At 39.8% G+C, this 22,439-nt stretch overlaps 1 protein-coding gene across 1 annotated transcript; it reads left to right on the plus strand.

The window, feature by feature from the left end:
• Positions 1–4,331: 4,331 nt before the first annotated feature.
• Positions 4,332–22,370, plus strand: CRKL (CRK like proto-oncogene, adaptor protein). The gene is made up of 3 exons (XM_075516690.1): positions 4,332–5,190; positions 8,739–9,201; positions 18,389–22,370. Exons 1-3 carry the CDS (start codon positions 4,877–4,879, stop codon positions 18,521–18,523), a joined length of 912 nt encoding a protein of 303 aa, XP_075372805.1. The 5' UTR covers positions 4,332–4,876; the 3' UTR covers positions 18,524–22,370.
• The last annotated feature ends 69 nt before the right edge of the window (positions 22,371–22,439 follow it).

Here is a 22,439-nt window from a genome sequence, read left to right on the forward strand (position 1 = left end):
ACTGATTTTTAGATAGTCAGGTGATCCATTTTTCCATTTATCAGTATATGCAATTTTGTGATTGCATTATTTATTAAATGTTGCAGTTGGATGCTGTGCAAAGCAAATCAATATAAGGCTTAGAATGCAGTTACAAGGAAATCACTTTTCCTTAAAGCAGATCATCTACCTTAGAGAGAAGTGCTGCATTATTTTTTCTATTTTTTTAGTTACTGGTATAATACCCCTACGTTACATGAACTAAATCTAAGGGCAGGTATTATGTATTTTGATTTGATCAAAACTTTTGTTGCTTTCACCCCCAAAATTTCTTTTCATCTGAGCATAATGTGACTGTTGAAAGTTATGGTATGCACTGTCTTACTTGCATGTATTTTGTTTAGGTAAAAAACCACGGAGTTTAGCTTAGCTCAAACCATCCTAATCATTTACCAGTAGCTTGTTTTAGTTCAGCATGTATCTTTTCAAACTAACATAGGCTAAACAATAATAAAATTGCTTTGCTTTAAAATTGGCAATTTTATCTAACTCAGCAGATATAAAGCACTTTGTTCTTCTTGTCTACTACAGTTACCTACATAAAGAAATTGCAGGAGATATTACAGATTGATACGCAGAGCTATAATTACTGATCTGTTTTCCTATCAAGAATGATGCTTCAGGAACTTAGCCTTCAAGAGCCCACTTAAACTTTGTGTTATCTCGAGGATAACATGTACGGATAGGGATTTTAGGCTGATTCCGTATTTTTTTTATTTATAAATTCTCTGATCTCCTAAATATGTCAGTCTTGTATCTTCCAGAAAAAAGCATTCATTTTTTACAGTGAGTCCTCAGAGACAGTATAGCACAAGACATTGTGGGCAGAAGGACAATGAACTAAGAAAGCTTTAAGTTATTTCTGGTCTGTAAGAGAATAGCCAAACAACTCTTCCAGAACTGAGTGATCAAAATACCAACACTTAAACTGCTGATACATTAGGAAGTCCAGAAGAATAATAACTAGGTTTCTTGATGATCTATTTTCCTATTTCCTGCCAGCACAGAAGTAAAGCTGTAGAGGCATATTTCCTAGATTTGTAAGTAGTGGACTTGCATCCTGAAGTATTTCAGGCTTCCACATTTGGAGAAGCAATTGTGATTGCTTCAGTTTTTGTTTCATAACTGCTTTCACTACTGTATTTCTTCTCCAGCTGTCTACCTCCAAATCCAACATATCCTTTCCCATTTCCTCATGGTTTAAATTAGGGTTGTTAATTTTGCATTGGAAGCACACCCAGTACTTGATTTGAAACAAATAAGGATCCTCATTCTATACCCTTGACAGAAATTTACTTCTCCTTACATAGAGACCAGCCACACGCACAATTTATTTGGCATTCAGCCCAACTGATGGTGTCAGAAGCTTCTGGCGAAAGGAAGAAGGAGCAGCTGGGCATGGGGAAAGAGGGACGGGACCTTCTCAAGGGAATATTCTGCCAACTGAGTTTTTATTTCATCAGCAGCTGATGCACTTTAAGAGCTCCCCACCTCCTCAGTTGTGCTACAACTATTTGGCCATGCTCTGAGGGTGGAAGCTGCCAACAGGTAAGACAAAGAGCATAAATGTATTTATATGTAATAAAAAGGTAAAGTGGTACCATACATTTATCCATTCTTCCTAAACCAAATGCAGTTGTAGGGATGTAATACACCTGAGATGATTGTCTGTAGTCTAGGAAATTGAAGCCCAGTCTTATCAGATAACGTTAATGATCTTGAACAAGTTGCCTTTTTCTCATATGTAATTAGAATGTAGGAACTTTTACCTAAAAGATCTGGCCTAGTTCAACCACAGTTATGGAAACTGAGGGGGGAATTACTTGAAGGATGCACACAGCCTGCATGAATACAAGTTCAGAACAGCTAATTGTGGCAGTTCCTTCCAAACTGAAGGACCTCTCCGTGCCTTAGAATCCTCTCTGGATGGGAAGGTGGGTGTGCTGGTTCTCCAGCATCAGTCCAGCCCCATGCAGTACTGCACAAAAACTGGTTTATAATTAAATATTCCTGACTATTTATTCCTGACATGTTTCAACTCTTTTGAGATTTTAGTACTATCCATACGAAATGGAGGCAAAAATCACTATGTATTTGACCTACTACATTTGATTTTTATTATAACAAAAATCATAATTCAATAAAATGCAGCAATAGGAATTTTTGTTTCCTTTTTATATACTATGTGTTACTAATTCTGCTGCTAACTTGTGGCTTTTGTAATTATTTTTAAACATTTAGCATGTTATTGCAAGTCCAAGTACTATCTTTTAATCTATATTTTGGCCTTAGCCAAACAGAAAACGATCCAAACCTGTTCAAATGACAGAAGAAAACATAATAACTTTCATAATCTATTGTAGCCTATCTACATGTGTTTAAAACTGACTCTCATTGGCAAATACAAGCACTTAAACCAGTAGGAATGGATCAAAGGTATAGCTACTAAGTAAGCTTCCCTAGCAATGGACGAGTATTTTTGCATCGATGTGAATTTTCAGATGGTATTATTCATCTCTGGGTCTACTGTTTTGCTAGTATTGCTGTACATGACTACACAGCTGTTGTTTTCCACCCAGGAGATGGCTGTATTTCAGCGGCTAGTAAAGTGATACCTGTACACGTATTCAGGGCCTACTTTAAGATCCTTTCGTGTTAGTGATGTTATGAGACTTTTCCTGGATGATTTTGTCTAAAATGTAAGAATGACACTGAATGTCTTCCATTTTAGATGATTGGAACTCTGCTAAATGTCTACAGAGATGCAGCCCATATGTTCCAATCCAAACATCTCAGTTGGCACTAGTTGCTAATGTAGGAAGAAGAACAAGGAGAAAAAAAATGACCATGTTGTGACTGAGCTATGGAAAAGGAAGAGCGTAAAAGATGGCAAAGCTGGAATAACACTGCACAACAGTCCAGTTAGGCACTTCGAGACAGTCATCTTAAATCTATTTCTCCATTTTAAATGTTTTTTGCTCTCAAGTGCTGCTTCATTTCACATTGCCAGCCCCAAAACAAAACAAAAAAACAAAATCAAAAGCACAAATTAAACAAAGTCATGAGACTGCGCTAAACTCACACTATTTGCAAAGGTTTCTAGCATGTGTGGGGAATTAGTGCAGTTATTTTGTCACTCCCTTGCCTATCGCAGCTGGACGTGCTGATTGCCACTGCCAGCCCTCCCAAACGTCAGTCAGACCACGCAAAGGCCCATGCTGCTCGTCTGAGGTCACCACACGCCAACCTCCCTCTAAAATTCACACAGCTCATGCTGCACCACGTGCCAAGTGCTTGCCCAGCCCCTGCCAGCGAGGCCTGCTGAGTCCTTTCCGGGGTTTCCTTCCTCTTCAGCAGCTGCAACACCATCTTCCCTCCCTCCTGCACCCCCAGACAGACAGGGCTTTGACCCCGTTATCTGGGAACAAGGCTATAAAGAGACAGGAAACTGTCTCTTAGAGCACGTAGGAAGTTATCTTGACATCAGAGATTATCACAGTGCTCCATTTTGTTCCTTAAAAAAAAAAAAATCAACTAATAAGAACAACAAAACCTTAGGGAAGGTGGTCTCCATCTCCAAACCGCCTGCAGTCAGGGTGCCTGGCTGCGGAGCATCCCACTGAGCTCGGAGGTGTGGAGAGGGGAAGGAGGCCCGAGGCAGGGCCGGAGGGACCCTGGAGGGAAGGGAAGTGTAGCGTGCCTCAGGGCGCCGTGGCAAAGCGGGGAAGGCCAGGGGCTGGGCAGCACCGAGGAGGGAGGATGTGCTGAGAGAGAGGGAAGATGGAGGAGGTACGTTGGCGGGTCCCCCTCAGATGTCTTCAGCCCAAGGACTGGGCAGAGTTTTTGGGGGGCGACCTGTGCTAAAGTGGGCCTGCAGCACGCCAGGGAAGCGGTGCGTGGGGAGGACGGCCCTGCTGTCTGAGGGGCTGCAGAAGGCGCAGGAGGCTCACACCCCGCCTAACTCAACACACCACCGCGGCCGTTCACCCCCCAACCGGGGGTGCCCCTGCACGCCGGCTGCGCTGGGGCAGCTTTGAATGACTCTAGCCCGGAGGGACTGGGGAAAGGGAGGGCGCTCCCTCCCCTCTGGACGCGAGGATGGGGCACCGACCCGCGGAGCCCGCCCCACACCCGCCGCCGCCCTCAGTGCGGCCGCCCGGTCCTGAGGCGGGCACGGCCCCGGGCTCCCCGCAGCCGCCCCTCCCCCGCGGCAGCCCCGCGTCATTGCTCCCCCCGCCGGCGCGAGCCGCGGCGCGCAGCACGCCTGCGCGGGGCGGTGTCTCCGGAGAACTGCTACCGCCCGGCGCCGCCGCCATTTTGGTGCTCGGCTCTGAGAGGGGAGGGGACCGATAGGAGAAAGCGGGAGCCCGGCGCTTCTGCCTCCCCCGCCCCGGCTGGCTCCGGCGCTGAGGCACCGTAGCAGGCTACCCTCGCCACCCTCCCGGGCCGCCTATCCTTGTCAGCCGCCGCTGCTCTTCGCCACCCGCCCACCCGGGCCCGCTGCAGGCCTGAGAGAGAGGCGGGAAGGATGCCCTGCACACCCCGCCGCTGAGGGAGAGTCGGGGGCCCTGACCGCCGCGTCTGGCCAGCCCCACCCCAGCCGTTCCTCGGTCCTTCGCCTCCAGAGGCGCGGAGCTTCCTTCTCCCTTATCCCCCTTTCCCTGGGCTTCCTGTCTTCTAGGCTGGGCACTAGTCGCTTCCTTCAAGCTCCCAGCCTGCTCCTCCTCCCAGGCCTCCTTGCCCAGGCCTTCCCTTCTCCGGGTCTCTTCCTCCTCCCGGGCCTTCGGGCTCTTCACCTTCCTTCCCCCCCCTCCCTTCCCCTTCCCCGCCCGGAGCCATGTCCTCCGCCGCTCGTTTCGATTCGTCGGACCGCTCCAGCTGGTACGTGGGCCCGGTGTCTCGGGCGGAGGCGCAGACGCGGTTGCAAGGGCAGCGGCATGGCATGTTCCTGGTGCGGGACTCGTCCACCTGCCCGGGGGACTACGTGCTCTCGGTGTCCGAGAACTCCCGGGTTTCCCACTACATCATTAACTCCTTGCCCAACCGCCGCTTTAAGATCGGCGACCAGGAGTTTGAGCACCTGCCCGCCCTGCTGGAGTTCTACAAGATCCACTACCTGGACACCACCACCCTCATCGAGCCTGCGCCCAGGTGAGTGCCGCCCTCCCTGCGCCCCACCCACTGCCATCTTTGCCCGAGGTGGCGCAAGGCGGGGGGGGTGGAGGGGTGGGGGGTGTCTTAGCCCAACCTCGTAGCTCCAGGATCTCAACGTTGAATGTATGGCCATGCTGTGTATACATACTAAGGAAACATTTGTTTATGGCCCTCGTTTGAAGCTGTTTCTAACAGTGGTGCTTCTTAGCACTCTGGATCTCAGTGACCATTACAGGTTGCTCTTTCAGTCAAATCATCCACATAATGCACGGGGCCTGTCCTTACAGTGCACGTAGGCATATGTAAAGGTACCATGTACATCTCTACCACGGGCTATAACTGCCTTGCAAGAGGGTGTGGTCGTGCTTTGTGTCAACCTTTTCTTCTGGTATTGTCCTTCTGTTCCTAGGATGGTTGAGAAGCTGGTTCACAAGTCTTCTCCTCAGTGACTGAAGTACAGCCTCTGAGCTTAAGTTTCTGTCTGCCCCTGCATCCACACTGATTACAATAGAACAGGCCTTTATGCGATTAGACTGCTTCGCCCTGTTAAGTCAGCTTTAATACATTCTAGGACAGCATTTCCCAAACTTCTAGAGTGGCATTTCCACCCCCAAAAAAATGTAAAACATTTATTTCTCACAGTTTGGTTATGGCACTGTTCATCTATATCTGCATACTACATGCACCACACTGAGAAATGCTATTCTAGGAGGATGGGAAAATGTGACTTGGCTATGAGCTCATTCTTTGTCCTGTTCCCAACATGGGACATACCTGCAATTTGCATCAGTAAACTACTTAGCAAGAACTCTAGAACATATTCCTTAGTTTTAATTAATAAAGCCTTTCCCAGTATCTTATTTCAAAGCTTTTGGGCTTCTTGGATAGAATGAATTGAAAGAAAAGCTAGAAAAGTAGTGACACATTAAAAAAAGAAATTCAAATTGGTTCACTTTAAATTCTGCTGTTTAAAATCTTACTATGTTTTGCAGATTAGCACATTCTTAGGGGGGAAGAATAACTTTGAGGTTTATAGCCACGATTTAACCTTGGCATAGGCCAGTTCTTAATGACAATGAGTAACTTGTCAAAGGTTGACAATAGCTTGTCAAGTTGAAAAACTCAAGTGGTCAAAATAAAGTCTTTCTGTAAAGCTGTCAGGTGATGGGAGGGATGTGACAGAAAGCACTAGCTTCAAGAACTCTTAAAGTTGCTGAGAAGTCTTCAGGGATCGTGATTGTGCTGTGGCTAGAGAGATGGGTAGGTGAAAAAAAAAATCACTTTTACCATTGCAGGACCGCTTAAATGGAGCTGCCCAGTGTTAGGTGCATGCTTAAACTTGTGAGCAGTTGGGAGGAAAAAAAGCCTACACTGAAGCAATCTTTATGCTTATCTCTGTTCTACTTAACCTGGATACTGTTGTGCCTTTCTGGATGTAAAAACTTGTTCTTAATCATTTATGGCAATGACTGACTTGGCTTTCTCAAAATACTTGAAAACTTAGTTGATTCCACTTGTTCACTTGGTATTTATTAGGAGTCTTGTGTGAAATGTTTTATGAACATTTTAGTACCACTTTATTTTCAAGGTTTTGATTGCATATTGTTCTCTCAGCATACAGAGACAGATGAGACCTAGCCTAAATGGGATTGACTAGGTGGTTTTCCTTAGCATGATTTTTGTTCTAAACTCTTTTAGAAAAATCAATGACATGGTTGCTGGTTTGAAATTCTGTTTGAAGGAGACTTCCTGCTGCAAGAGGGAGGATGAGAGGTAGCATTTCCGGATTTTATTTATTTATTTGTAGTTAATGGACTACATTTAGAATAGGGGTGGACAGGTATGTGCTTCAGAACTGTTATTGCTAATTCTTATTTCGCTGGCATTTTCAGGGGAACATCACACTTGGGTGCTTGTGCTTTTGAAGTCTGTTGATTCTTTTAATTTCATAAAATACAGTATGAAGTGGTGGTTTTTGTGGTAGGATTAAGTAGTTTGTTGTATATAGCAGTACAACACATTTAGCTCTTGAAGATGACATTTAAAACTTGTAGAACAGTTGAAAACTGAATGTTTTAAGCTTTCTATTTGTTTTGTGTCAACAGTGAGCTCTGACCATCATTGCAGATGTTCCTGAGGTTTTGTTTATGCAGAGTGACTGCTCTCTAAAGGGTTCCCTTTCTCCCCCGGCTTTGGCTGCAGCAGGGTGTCTTAAAGGAGCATATATCTTTCTGTTTAGGGTTTCTGGCATATCTTGCAAAAATCATAGGGATTTGAATTCCATCTTATTTTGCAAGTAGCAAAAGAGAGTTGAAGTAGGCTAATGACATGCATTCTTCCTATCATAGCTTAGATAATAAGTATCTGCTGTGGCCTATATACGTTAAGATTTCTGACATCTGCTTTGAATAAAATGTATAAAATTTATGATGAAAATAGACTGCAGTGAAAATAGTCTCATTTGATGAACAATCTCATATTATGACAGACAATGAAGTGACTGTCTTGGACAGATGATGGGTATAGTAATAAACAATTACGTGAATAAATTAAAGGTAATATGGTTAATAAGGCAAAGGAATATTTCTAGATGGTTAGCTTTTTCATTTCTTACTCTATTCTTACCAGTGGATGCAAGTATTTCATATTGTCTTTTATGAAGATGTCACTTTTAGGTTATTAGGTATTTAAATATGCAAAGATAAGTACTTTGAAACTAACAATTTTTCTGTTATATTATAACAACCCTTTGAGAGTTGAAGTTGTAAAAATAAGATTAGGGAGCTCAATTCCGTATTACTTCCCAGAAAAGAGGGGAATAGGCAGATCCTGAGTTTTAGGAGACAACACTATCTCTTTTCTTAAAGAAAGGAGTTTTCAGTATAAATGTGACTGGCTGTCCCCAAAATTCTGCATGTAAGTAGTAGGATTCAGTTAGTACTACCACTCAGAAAGACAACACTGGACTTGTAGCTTTGAGTTAGAAAACTGTAAGTGTTTATCGTACCCTCCTCTTACTTTTGTTCCCTTTTTCCACTATGCTCCCTCAAATCTAGCATTTAGAGTTACTGAATTCTTTAGAAGCAGATGCTGAAGCTAAAAATGTAGATGTGATGAAGTGAAGAGGATTATTTAACTCTCTAAGAGTCCCTCTACTCCAAGTCACCCAAATAATTTTAGTTTGTTTTTATGTATCATAACTCTCATAACTTAAGCTATAGAATTAATTTTATTCTACCCTAAGATTCTCAACAATCCAAAATGGGTGGATGAAGATTTTGCATTATTTCTCCCAATTTTCTGCATCCGTGATAGATTTTTATTTGGTTTCTGGGGAAGCTAATTTGGGTATTTAAGTAATTACTTGAGAGCATGAGTTACTCATGAAATGCCTCACAGTGCTACCAAGCCAATACTTTTGTTACAAAGCTGAGTAAGTAATTCTTCTCTAATTGGTGTTCCTACTGTAAAACTGGTACTTAGCTTTGAAACTGGAAATACAAAACAATAGCTATCGCTTATACCAAATCTTTTTTGAAACTTAGGTATCCAAGTCCACCAATGGGATCTGGATCTGCCCCTGCTATGTCCACTGCAGAAGAAAATGTGGAGTATGTTCGGACTCTCTATGACTTTCCTGGCAATGATGCTGAGGATCTTCCATTTAAAAAGGGCGAGATACTGGTAATTGTAGAGAAGCCAGAAGAACAGTGGTGGAGCGCCAGAAACAAGGATGGTCGGATTGGGATGATTCCTGTTCCTTATGTAGAAAAGCTAGTCAGATCTTCTCATGGGAAGCATGGAAACAGGAATTCCAACAGTTATGGTATTCCAGAACCTGCCCATGCTTATGCTCAGCCTCAAACCGCAAGTCCCCTTCCCTCAGTATCCAGTACACCTGGAGCAGTGATCAATCCTCTTCCATCAACACAGAATGGACCAGTCTATGCCAAAGCTATCCAAAAGAGAGTACCCTGTGCTTATGACAAGACTGCGCTGGCATTAGAGGTAAGTTTTTCCTCTCAAGTCTTATGGTTTTCAATTCTTTTGTAAAATAAGAAACTAAAATTGTTAGTCGCAAAGTTGGTGTGGATGACTTCATATGGAGTTTGCTTATCTATGTCAACGGACTGAGAAGAAGTTAGGTTACATTCTGAAGAAAGATCTACCAAAATTGCTTCATCTATACCACTTCCTTTGAGAAAAGTGACCAAGTTACTTCAGGACCTGTATTTACCCTCTCTTCTTGCCTGTTCAACAGTGCAAATATGTTACAAGGGTAGTGGAGTGTGTATATCCTGCTGTGGAAGCAAGTGCTAGTGAGAGGATGACTTTGCTTCTCCACCTAATCTTGGGGAAGGAAAGAGATGTTTCATTAATCATTGCAGTATTCCAGCTTGAGAACTGGCAGTAGCATCCTTCAGAGAAAGGTAAGGATTGCTGATAAACATAGTCTTTCTGATCCTCAACTGTAGTATGAGATGCACTTGAGTATCTGGTGCAGACGTACTCTAGTCCCTTTTACTTTGGTTTTCAAAAGTGGAATTTGAGAAACCTTAAGACCTAACTTGGGGCAAGGGGCTTAGATCTAAACTTGTGTTGAACCTTTAATAAGTTCCTGTGCTTGCCAAATCATTATTTTATTTTTATTAGGGATGTCTTTAAGACTTTAGAGCTTTATTCTTGAAATGGTAAAGAATTCATGATACAATTCTAGTTTAACTGGCATAAATGATGGATTGGAAGAAGTTTTTAAAGCTACATCCAGAACACTGAGAGTGTTACTTTTACACTTAAGATTATACTGAAGGCTAGTTAACCCATAGTTCAGAAATGTCTCACCTGGAAAAAGTGCTAGTCTCAAAGATGAAATCCAAGCGTGCAACAATACTTCAAGGAGCAAATGCAAGGAAACAAGCAAAGGAAGCAACAGCGTTCTATAGCAAGTAAAATAATAGTGGTTTTAAAAGTACTTTTGAACTTTCCCATTGCTTTTGCTCAATTACTTTGCAAGTTAAAGCTGTTACCTATAGCTGATACTTTTGACTGAAATTTGGAATGTTATATTTGTGAGTTCCAGTTATTCATAATAGTTGCCCTAAGTGTTTTTCCTTCTGTATTTGTAAAACCTCTACAAGTGATTACTCTTACAGGGTTAAAAGTTAAATACGTATCACTGGATTTTCCTTGAGTCCTATGAAAGCTAGAGGCTTGTTATTTGTGAACAGTGTGTGAAAATTATCATAGAGGAAAGTGTAAATTCACTGCCAACTGCACTGTACAGAAAATTCCTGCCAAAACTACTCATGCTTCTGAAAACAAAGCAAGGCAAGAGATTGATTTTTGTTATGTTATCAGTGTGTCATGGAATTACTTCAGGGAACTTGCTTTGCTGCAGGATAGCAAAACTGCTTGGAAGGACGGCCCTCACAAATAGATTTTTCTGACTTGCTCTTTAGTGACCTAGTTAATCCCATCATTTTAGCTACTCTAGTATACCAGTGGGATTAATTCTCTGACCAACATGTAGGTTTGAATTGTTTTGAACCTTCAAATTGCTTAAGTTTTCTTTGAAAGATTCTTCTCTTCCACTGAATTCTAATCACTTCTTGCCTTATGTCTTTGTGTCTTCCACCACTGGCATATTTTGTCTTCCTAGGTAGTCCGTTTTCTTTGCAAGTGCACCTTAACCACACTGTGGCTTCTCAAGAGGCTTCTTAAGTAGAATTCTGGGAACTGATCTACGTTTTCATTAAAATCGGTGATTACAGCTTCTCCATATCTATCCATGCATAGGGAACTTGAGCAACCTCATTATAGCGGGTTGTTTTTTGTCACATGTACTACTCTTACAGAAAAAATATCCAACTTCTTTTCATGATCTTCCTTCAGATTGCCTAACGTCTGCTGGGCCCTGATGATGTATTTAATCCCAGCCTTGTCAGGGCTCTACATGTCACTAAATCTGGACCATTTGAAGCTTCTATTTGTAAGAGCACTGGAAGTAGCTAGTGGTAGGGAAAGAACAGCTTATGGGAATGTTTTGGGGAAGAAAGTTAATGGTGTTCTTTCAGAATAATAGTATTTGACAGGACTCCACCTTAGTATAGGTGTACTCTAAATCACAGTTCAGCTTGTACAGGTAGAACACCTTGTTAGTATAATTATACAGTGCCTGATTGTGTAATCTCATTTAAACTGATAAAACAATATGAGAGCAAAATATCTGTTTGGCCCTAGCTTTGTGTGGTCAGCACACAGACAGTACTTAAAAGGAAGAGAATACCATTTGGAGTAAGTAAAGCTATTGCGTAGTAATCTGCTTGACTTCCTTTTAAGTGGAGGGATGTCACTCTCCTGGGTTCAGCTTGAAAATGGGACAAGCTCTCTGCTTGCAAGTCCAGTTTTTCTGTTTCACACTATTGTTTACATAAGCTGTCAGAAGTTTTCTTTAAGAAAAGATAGAGATTCATAGCCTGTTACAGAGAATTTTGTTTTGTAAGGAAGGTATAATTATTTTTTTTTAATTTCTCACATGAAAAATGTAACTTGTAAAACAAGTGAATATTCTACTGAAAATCTGAAACAAGATCCGTTTGGTTGGATAATGACAGGGTATTTAACTTTTAAATAGTATTTAAAGTGTGACAGTTTAAGGGCAACTACAATGTTGTTCCTGTAAGGATACTAGTTAATATGACATTTATTACAATTGGGACCTTGCTGGGCTAAAATTATTTAGCATTCATATTGGTATTATTGAAGTGACTAATGTCTCAATATTGACTTGGTCCTACTGCATTAAATGCTCTACTTTTATTCTCTAAAGTAAAAAAATTAAATAGTAATCTGTTTATAGGCTAAAATAAAAGTTTTAAGTATAGCTACTATCTCAAAGCATACAGTTGGTATACATATAACTTCAGGTGTCTCCCTGCACCACTGAACAATTAGTAAAGCTTATGACTAATAAATGTATTTCTAAGATTTACATATACTGTTGTCAATTGCGTTAGTTACCTTGGCAGTTCAGATTTAATGTTTTTAATGAAATGATTGAAGTCTGCAGTTTCTCACTGTAACTAAGTTTACTACTAATGTGTGTAGTATTTTCATGGATACTGCATTAAAAAAAAAACGCAAACAACCAAACCACACAAAAAAAACCCCAAAAACCAAACAAAAACCAAAACCCAACTCAAAACCCAACCACCTAGATCTGTTTCTTCACTTGTGTGCTTTTAGCCAAGAAGCAATTTCCTTCCTTTCTGGTGCTCAAGGGGAAGGAATTTGAAGGACAGAGAGACAGTGTTCTGTATTTATTGGGACTAGAACTCTACATTACAGGGTTACATACTGCTGTTCTTCAGTCCTGCTTTTCTTTGGCAAAACTAGGAGGGCAATCCTGTGTTCAAAGGTTATACAGGGTAGCACTTTAAGGAGGTGATGAATTTTGTACGAGCAGAGATTCTTTGTCACTGTTAATATGATACAGAACAGTGAAGTCTACCTTAACATTTCTCAGCATTTAGTAACCTGTAGTTCTATAGCCAGTCTGTTAACAATAATATGCCAATGAAGCCTTATTTTAAACTGGCATGTTCTAACCAGCATGTGAAGTGTATGCAGTGCCCAGTAGACTAAGACCTGATATGTTTTACCTTAAAGGAGCTTATCTCTCATTAGTTGGGTACTTGTTGTTTGGATCCAAAGTAGTTGATTGATTGCTAACTTCTACGCAACAAAGTTCATTATGGCCAGCATAGTCAGTAGATAAACTAATGGTGGATAATTCCCTTAAAAATTAGTGAACTGTTTGAAGGTTGATTCAGGACATGAACTACAAATTCCAAATTCACTTATAAAATGGAATGAAATAGCGTAAAGAACCAGAAAATGAGAGAGCAGCAGTAGCCACTAGACTTATGTCTACTGCATGTTTAAAAAATGGTTCTTAAATATATTGCAAACACTGTAATAAATGTCATAGACCATTTTGAAGGCAGTAATAGTCCTAGAGTTCATCTCCAGACTTAACATGACAGTGTTACAGAATCTGAAGATTCTTTTTTAAACAAGAGCTTCACTATATTTTTATAGCAAAGTTTTTATACTAATGATGGCTCTTTCTAGACCTGTGCCAGCATTATAGTATTAAGTAGTTTATCTGTTCATGATATATCAAACATATACATGTATGTTTGCTAGTACAGAGTTAACCTGTCATTGAAATGTTTTGGTGAAATAAATATCCATTCACCATAATTATATAGCTGACTTATAATATTTCTCTTGAGCTTGTTACAATTAGGTTACAGTTAACTTTTTTCCTCTTCAAAGGAAAGTTGAGACAAGTAGGCCAAAATGTGCTAGTAGTGGAACTTTTTTAATTAGGAAATTAGGCTAATTCTTTCACTAGACAGCAAGCATTGTGCTTTTCTTAAGCCAAGGAAACTTAGTATTGCTGTGTTAAAGATTAAAATGCATCTAACCTACAAGGTCTATATTTTAAGCAAAACGTTAAGCCTATACTTGGGTAGTGTGAAGTGTTGATCGGGGAGCTTTAGTTCTGATAACTGCTGAATTGAAAGTGACATTAGCAGCAGGATTCCCGTGCCTGTGCTGACATGCACCAACTTTTCAGTATGCTACCTTTGAAAATACAATTGACAATTACTTCGGAGATTTTGTGTGCAATCTTAATCTTTGTAACTTCCTTTTCCAGTCAAAGTTATTTATGGTTCCTATCATGATAGTGCTGAGTGCCTCACAATACATTCACCCTCAGAACTGTTTGCAGAGTTTGTTTTCAGATGAAACTGAAAGTGACACGGATAACCTAGACAAGATCCTGTGCTACAATGAGATTCAGTATGGCTCAAGAATGATGGTCTATGGGAGCTTTGGGCTCTCCAAATTCTGTACAATCTTGACAGCTGGCTTAATCAGATGGAGACAGGCTACCATCATTAAATGAAAAGCAGCACTTTATCTGTGGTGCTGCAACCCCAACTCTGGCAACTGTCCTAGGTATACTCGAAATGCAAACTTCTGTTGTTTTGCACTGTTCCTAGATGAGGCTAGATTAATTGCATCTAGGACTTCAACATTTCTCTGCTGCCCTTTGACCTGCTTTCACATCTCAAGAATGGTTGAAGGTGTTTCCTCTGAATTACATGATTATCTGGTTTGGGCATCAACTCTTATTCTTCTGGCACACTTCAGAAGTGAAGGATAATTAAGCTGTGCTTTCAGCCTGTTGGTTTCTTGAATCTTCCAATACATAAAGCACCAGCTACTTCAGTGTCACTTTGTCCTGCTTGCAGTGTGACTGAACTCTGCCTCTTTTGTGTAGCTCAGCTTTATACCTCTTGCGTACAAGGGGATATCAGGTAATTTCTTAGTGTTGAGCCTTGTTTATTCCTCTCCAGAACAGGCAGCTGGTCTGAACAATTGTTTCGGTTTTGGTACTAATGCTAGTGTTACCAAAGAAGGTGAGTTGTGACACTAATTAGGATAATGACTGAGATTCAACACCCCATAAATTCCAGAGAGCAATATGTTTTCTATAGCTATTGACCTAGTGGGCTAAAATGATGATTTAGAGTTTTAATGCATTTTTATCTCCTTAAACTTGTATTACAGAACTCTCTCAGCCATAGAACTATTAACATACAATTGTTGGAATATCTGTAAAACACGTTGAATTGGTTGACTGTGTGACTAAAATGGCATGCAGGAAACCTTTTGCAGTGTATGAATCAGCTTCAAATGGAAGACAGGTATGGAAGAGTCTAGAGTGAATGAAGTAACCTTTCTGATGGGCACGTTCCACAGCTTGTGTTTCCCCAGGGCTTTGAATTCATGCCGTAACAGGGACATAATGAAAGGATGCTATCTAAAATACGTTTTGATTTTTATCATTTGGGTGGAACCAGATGGCTGCATTTCAGAAGTATTACTCATTTCAGCAGTTGATACTTCCATCCAGTGATGCTGGCATGCTTTACAAGTGAATTAACTTATCTGAGAAATGCTGAGACTAAGGAAGCATTATCCTAATTTATAGATAAGGGCCATGAGCTGTCCAGAGTCATACAGGAAGTCTGTGGCAGAGATGAGAATAGAACCAGGTCTCCTGACTCTGTCCTGTGCCTAATCATAAGACAATCCTTCTGACTGGCTTAAAACGTTCTCTGAAAAAAAACAGTGTGTTAGATCATTTTAGTGGGAGACCACACCTCAGCTGACTGTATTACAGATGCTTTAAAAAGCATTTACCAAATATTGCTTTTAGTACTTTGGGGAGAAGTTACATAGAGGGACTACTTGACCAGATTCTTCTGGACATTGTCAAAATGGAGGTCTTGAACATAAGATCTGTGAATTATTCTATCATGACATCAAGGTTCCTTCTCCAAAAATCTTGTTTCAACATGCTGTTTCATTTAATCTTCTCAGGGGAACTGCATTTTTTTAATAATAGAGCACAAGAGGATATTCAGAAGCTTTCATTAAAAAAAAGCTACTCTCAAAAAATAATACAGAGTTATTGCAAATCAATTTAATATTCCAGTGGTTCTTGGCATATGGGAGTATTTTTTGAGTAGCTTTTGTCAGCTAGCACTCCTTAATGGCAGATACTGATTTGTAGCAACTTAGCCCACCCAGCAGTCTAAAGAACATTTTACATTGTTAAACTACATGGCAGTTTTTGCAATGCAATAGCAGACTTAATTGTAAATATTTTTTTTCACTCAGCTGAAGCAAGACTTCCAAACCTATTCATGTTGTAGAAATCATTCAGAGTCAAATTAAAGGATATGTTTTTCTAGAGCTTCAAAATGAATAATAGATTGATCTCTACAGCATGTGAGCAGACTTAAATTGTCAGACTCTCAGAAAATGCAGGTCCATGGTTTTGATCCACTATACTGCAGGTTTTTTTTTTTCTTCCATGAATAAGATTAACATGTTTGAGAATGGATTGGTTTTACGGTGTGGTGCAAATGCAGTTTCTTACTAGGTTTTAACTGTTGCAATGTTGGCTGCGTCACCTTGAATTTGGGTCTAAAACTTGGATCCGTCTTCAAGGGTTATTTAAATCTAGCAATGTAACACTGAGTATTTATAGATGTTATCAGCCTTTTCCTAAAGAGGCATTTGTTAGGTTCCTGTTTAGATCATCTTGTTACTATTTAAAGCTTTCCCTAGCCTTTCTATTCAGTGAAATGTCTGACAAATTGTGCTTTTTAGCAAGTACACAATTAAAGCATGCTGCAGTAGTCCATGAAGAGATGAAAAACAGTCAAATTAATGCTATATGTATGTGCTAACTATCATGGGCAGTGTATAACTACTTCATAGTATATGCTGGCTTCATGTTTGAGTTTAGAAACAGCATAAGTAAAGCTGTCCATTTAAGAAAGTAATATGGTCTCGGTTATATCCCAAGAACTTACCAGATTTCAGAGGGTTTTCTCCTCTCTTAAAAGCACAAGATTACAATTGTTCCAACTGTGACAGTTTCGAATTTGGGGGGGCAGACAACCCAAGTAGTGGAGAAAAAGTAGGGGGGTGGAGCAATACATTTTGCTTAAATGTCTCATTTCATTCTAATATGCAACATAAAGCTTAAATTTTTAAAGAGAGTTTCAAAGGTTGAGAAATTTTACTTTAAGAGAGATAACACTGAGTGACTGCCAAGGAGTTTATTATAGGATCTTAAACTTCACTTAAGGATTCTTGCTTCTGAGTGATCTTCAAAAAATATCTATTGGAGTAATGGTAACTGATTCAAATGGACTTCATATCATCTAGTGACATGCACACTGTTTTGTAAACTCGGGGGTTTTTTCTTTAACAGAAAACACACAGGTCTTACCTGAAAAGTTTTAATCTGAGGCCCTTGGCCAAGGTTCTTAAACTAGCTGCATCAGTTCTAAATTTTAGTACTACTTAGATAACGTAGACAAGTTGTTATACATACTGTATCAGGACTAAAATCTAGTTTTTCCTTAAATAAGAAGATCAAAGCTGGTTACCTTTGGATTTCACAGAATTAGCTTGGTAACTGAGAATCAACTACAGAGAGCTTGGACTTAGTTTGGGGAAGAAACTTGGGAACTGTTGGCCATTGGTTATAGGCTGGTTCTACTTTTTGTGAAATTAGTTATTAGCTGCTAATGTCACTTTTCTAATATTTACTATAGTTACCACATAGAGTAAATTAAGTAAACAGGAAGGGAGGTGTAAAGTTAGAGAGCTGCTGCAACCAACCGCATGTTCAGCTATTGTGAAGCATTTAAAGGAGAAATGACTATGTAGCTAATCTTAAATGATACTTGTCAAATTGGGTATTTTGCTTTGTAAATTATCCTAATGCAAATTCAATACAGGCACTGAACAATGATAAGAGTATAACTTACCATCATTTGGGCTGATGTTTCTTGCTTGATCATAGTTTAGCTTTTCTCATCTTTCACTGCCAAATAGGAAGAGACACGGTTATGGTAGGAAGGGCCTGACATGTCATCATTCCTGTTTTAAATTCTTGGCAGGAAGTAGAGGTGAAAACAACAAATAAAGCTAGAATCTGTACATCTAATACTTCAAAAAAAAAAGTCTGAGATTGCTTTTGTCTGCTTCAGAATTGTACCATTATTTTAGAAGCTACAGAAGCTTCTTAGACTGTGATAATCAGAAGTAGAATTTCAAGTAATGGTTTCTTTGCCATAGGAATTGCTCTTTGAAAACCTAAATTTCCTCTGAAATAAGCCAGCTGATGCTAAAACCAGTATGAGTGCTGTGCTCTTTCGAATGGATGTTGCATCTCATTACTGATGGTAGCTTTAGTGATGTTAACTTACATCTAAGCTAAATATATTGTTGCATGAAGTTGTAAGCTTTCCTATAGGAAAAGGTGTAGTTCAGCAGTTTGTCTGAATACGTAAGTACACATTTAGTTAAGAGGCTGAAAAAGAGTGCAGACAACATTATCATGTTTAGCAGCAAGATGTTGGTATTTTAGTTAAGTAAAAGTAACTTTTCTTTTCAATTGAGCCTTATGCCAAGAAGAGGGTGGGTGTGTTTTCCCTACAATGGGCTAGTATATGTTGTTCCTCTTCACTTGATTTCTATTTGTATCAGACATGAGATTCCCATGTGTGATAACTTTTTTTTTTTAATTTTGCAGGTTGGAGATATTGTGAAGGTTACAAGGATGAATATAAACGGTCAGTGGGAAGGAGAAGTCAACGGTCGAAAAGGGCTCTTCCCATTCACGCATGTCAAAATATTTGACCCTCAAAACCCAGATGAGAACGAATGATTCCCTCTGCCCAATTTACACTGCTGCTTCATTTTCCTGGCTATCATTAGCATTGTTTGAGGTGGGATGATGACTTAATGGCACATTGCTAGCATTGCCCATTTTCCGGCTTGATGCAGTTTGACGGTTCTTTTAATATACATTTGGAATACATACAACGGAAGTCACTGCCTGACCTTCATACCGTAGTTGCGTCATCCAGAATTTAGTTTCATTTTTAAAACTCTATTGGGCCTTAAGCTGGAGAAGACTGAAAAAGTATATAGCAGAGAAGTATGGGAAGAAAACCTTTTCTGTTGAGACTTCCATGGACTTTTTCTGGCTTGCTCAGTAGGAAGAACCCTAATCTTAGATCAAACATGCAACTTGTGCATTACTGTCCAACAAAAAGCAACAATAAAAATGCAATTTTAGGACCGAAGACGACTTAGTTTTAAGAGAACCTGTCCTAAGGTAGTACATTTAAAATTATGGTCTCTTTAAAGGACAATAATTGAAGCTTATGTATTCTAAGCAGTTGTATTAGAAGCTGCTCCTTTCTGTTAACTCTTAAGCTTGTTGTTGACCTTCCCGAAACAGTGTGTGTTAAATGCAAATAACCATTGATTGAGCTGCATTGAAGCTGAGGCATTTATTTATAAGGAAACTTAGGAGGGGTAGATAACTTGTAACTTGTTTTTGACATACCTAATGCATTTCTGTTGATTTTTGCAAGCACTAACTGTAGAAAGTGAGCTTTAAAGGGAAACACTTAGGCCTGGTCTACATACAGTTCTTCTGCAGTGTTGAAAGGTAGTTTTACTAGTATAGAAGTGCTTGTCACCAGACTGTTACTTAGTAGTCAGTTGATCAGATTGCCATGGCGTGGAGAGGTAGGAGAGGAGTGGGACAGAAGACATTAGTAAATACTGATAAAGCCCTCTTATTTAAGCATACACCTCTTATACCCATTTCTCTACAGGCCCCCTTACCTCTCCAAAGTTTCCTAGCTATGCCAGCCCCAGCTCGTTGAAAGCCCCTTTTCAAACACAATACCTTTTTTCTAGGGTGTCTCCATGTTGTTGTGCTTCTTTTCCAGAGCTGCTTTCATCTTTTTTTCTTCCCTCTTCTTCCTTGCTTGCATCCCAAGTCCTCTGCATGCTGCCATCTTTTTTTTGCCCTTCCAAATAAGTTGGCTCTGGTTTATATATGCCCCAGATCCCTCCCCCTCCCAGCATCCTCTAGAAAATGGTTAATTGGAGTCTGCTGCCTGGGTTCCCCCATGTGATAAATTAATGCTCAGGCTGGAGGAGGCCACAAAGGTGTCTGTTATCAGTATAGCTTCTTTCCCTTTTTCTGTACATAAGCTATACTGCTGTAATTGTACTTACCGTAGGGAACTATATGGCTGCAGCTAAATAAGTACAATTCATGCCATGCAGGTTAAGTCCTTAGCCTGCGTACAGGATATGAAAGCTTAGGTACAGTGGTATCCTGTGCCGCCGCCTTTACGTGTGTTTTGTAGGTGAACTGGAATGCTCTTTTAAAAATAATTGAACACTGAATTAACAGAATACATGTCTGCAAAGACTACAACTACAAAACCTCCCTTTTCAGACAGCCTGGTTAAAGAAAAACATCTGTTGCAGAAGCTGACAGGAAAACGGCAGCCCCCATTTTTTCAGCTTTTGAAGGCTGTCAGTTGTAGCAAAATGAGAAACTTCAGACACCCGCAGAATCTCACCAGTTCTTTTAAATGTTAAATTATATAAAAGTTGTTGTCTTACGTTCCAGCATGTTTTCTTGTTGATTTGTGTAGCTTGATCCTAATAAAAGCACGTTGTTCTTAGCTCATGTGAAAGTGCCATGAGATCCTTAATTGCAAGGCACTGAAGAAATGCAAAAATGGCGTTTGCAACAAGACATTCACAATGCTGGGTTTTTTTAAAAGTAGAAGTCTCTCCGTTCATCTATTAGCTATTTTCTGTAGTGTTGATCGAGTGGCTGACAGTCTAGAATTCTTGTAGAGCATTTTACTACCAAATTAACTGTGAAGTAGAGTAGCATTGACTGAAGTGTTTGGTGCTGTAAGAGTAATTCTTGACAATAGGCATTGACATTTTGTCTTGCAAAGAAAAGCTATGCAGCTCTCTTAACTAAAGAAGGTCATGCTTTTTCTGTGTCCCAACTATACCCATAAGTTTACTACATAGATTGTACTACTGAAAGTCATCTTCTGAATACAGAAACTGCACTAAACTCAGTCTGCTGCAGAGAAATCTTATTTCAGACCTGACCTAGTTACAGGCACCTCTTCAGAAGACTGATTGTAGAATTCTTCCTTTGCATGGTAAATAAATACTGTGAGATTTGAGATCTTGAACACAGCTTTAACCTGGATTTTTTCCACTGAAATAAACGTCTTGACTCATCCCCTCATTGACTAAGGTATACCCTTTGAACACAAGGATTGTTTTAGGTTTAATTATGTTCTGATATGCAGAAAAGCAGAAATTTTACCTTCAAAACTATGCAAAATTTGTGTGTAGTGGCATCTGATGCAAAGACAAGAATTCTTAAATTTCTGTGAACCTGACTTTAGGCCACAGATGAACAGTGTTTCTCTGAGTAGCAGCGGTGTGGTTCAGGTATGTTCAATGTGGTTTAAATGTAGCATACTGGTCAGCCTGAGCTGATTGTAACCGTGCTTCATAACGTGTCTTTGCTATTTTACTACGAGACAAGTATTTTCATATAAAGACTGCATTTGATCAGTTTGTGTTTCTCTTTGAAGGACTCTGGATTCTCAATCGCTTGTTGCTTGCTTACATATGTGCTGTCTGTTGCTTTATGAAGCCTTTTCAATTTGAGTGATAACCTATCAGTGTAAATGTTCCTTGGGCGTGTAAGGTGTACTTAATATGAAGCATGAGAGCCTACAAGTGATGGCTTCAATCTATGCACCATTAAAGTTGTTCTTACTTTTGAACTAGGAGCTGGTTTAATTATCTGGTGCCACAACAGTTAACTACCATGAAAGGCTTAGTTTGACTTCCTTCTGTTGTGTACATGTGTATATAGACATTGAAGCCTCTGACCAGTCTGAAAGCTTAAATGAAAACTGTTTTAATCAGTGTCCGTCACTGGATAAGCGCTAATTTAATTCATGATTGTTTACAAATTGGGAAAGAATAAACAAAAGGGAATGTCCTGTTTAGGTTGGGACTCTGAAGAGCCTTGAGCATTATTTTTGTAAAGGGAAAAAGAGCATTCTTTGCCAGTTCATGTGCCTGTAAAATAATTTTTTATATTGTATTCACATCCTGGGAACGAGTGGGCTGCCTTTGTTTTCTAAGTCACGTTTTCAAGCATTTTCCTCAGTAGCTGCATTTGAAAGTGAGACCTGCCTAAAAGACTGCCTTTTGGGACCAGTGAAAGCATTCTTGTATAGTTGTCCTTTTCTGTTTTCTTGTGTTAAATGAAAGTGTGTTGTGGGACAAGGATACAATTATTGCAGTGGGAAAGGTGGCCTTGTATTTGAGACACTCTTCACTGTGTAAACTTTAAAACACAATATGTAATTTAAAGACCATGATCTTCAGGCAATAATATTAAAGTGTAAGCTTTTAAAATTTATTTTGGGGATTATAGCTTGTTTTATTTTTTGTGCTATAAGATTAACAGTATTAAATGAATTATATTGTTAGAATATATGGGGTGTCTTTTATTAAGGATTAGTGCCTTTTTAATTTCTTACTCCACATATTTCATAGAACTGGTCCCAACATCAAGCCACTGTTTTGTTTTTTTTTTTTTTTTCCCCCAGTGCCCTGTTTGTACAGTCTAATAAAACCTGCCTCAACTTACAGTATTATTTGTTGTCTTTAGTCTTAAAACCTTGATAATATTAGCAGAGCATTGAAGTCCTTACTCTGTC

The sequence above is a fragment of the Mycteria americana genome, chromosome 13 (genome assembly GCF_035582795.1).
Source record: "Mycteria americana isolate JAX WOST 10 ecotype Jacksonville Zoo and Gardens chromosome 13, USCA_MyAme_1.0, whole genome shotgun sequence".
NCBI classification, from domain to species: Eukaryota; Metazoa; Chordata; class Aves; order Ciconiiformes; family Ciconiidae; genus Mycteria; species Mycteria americana.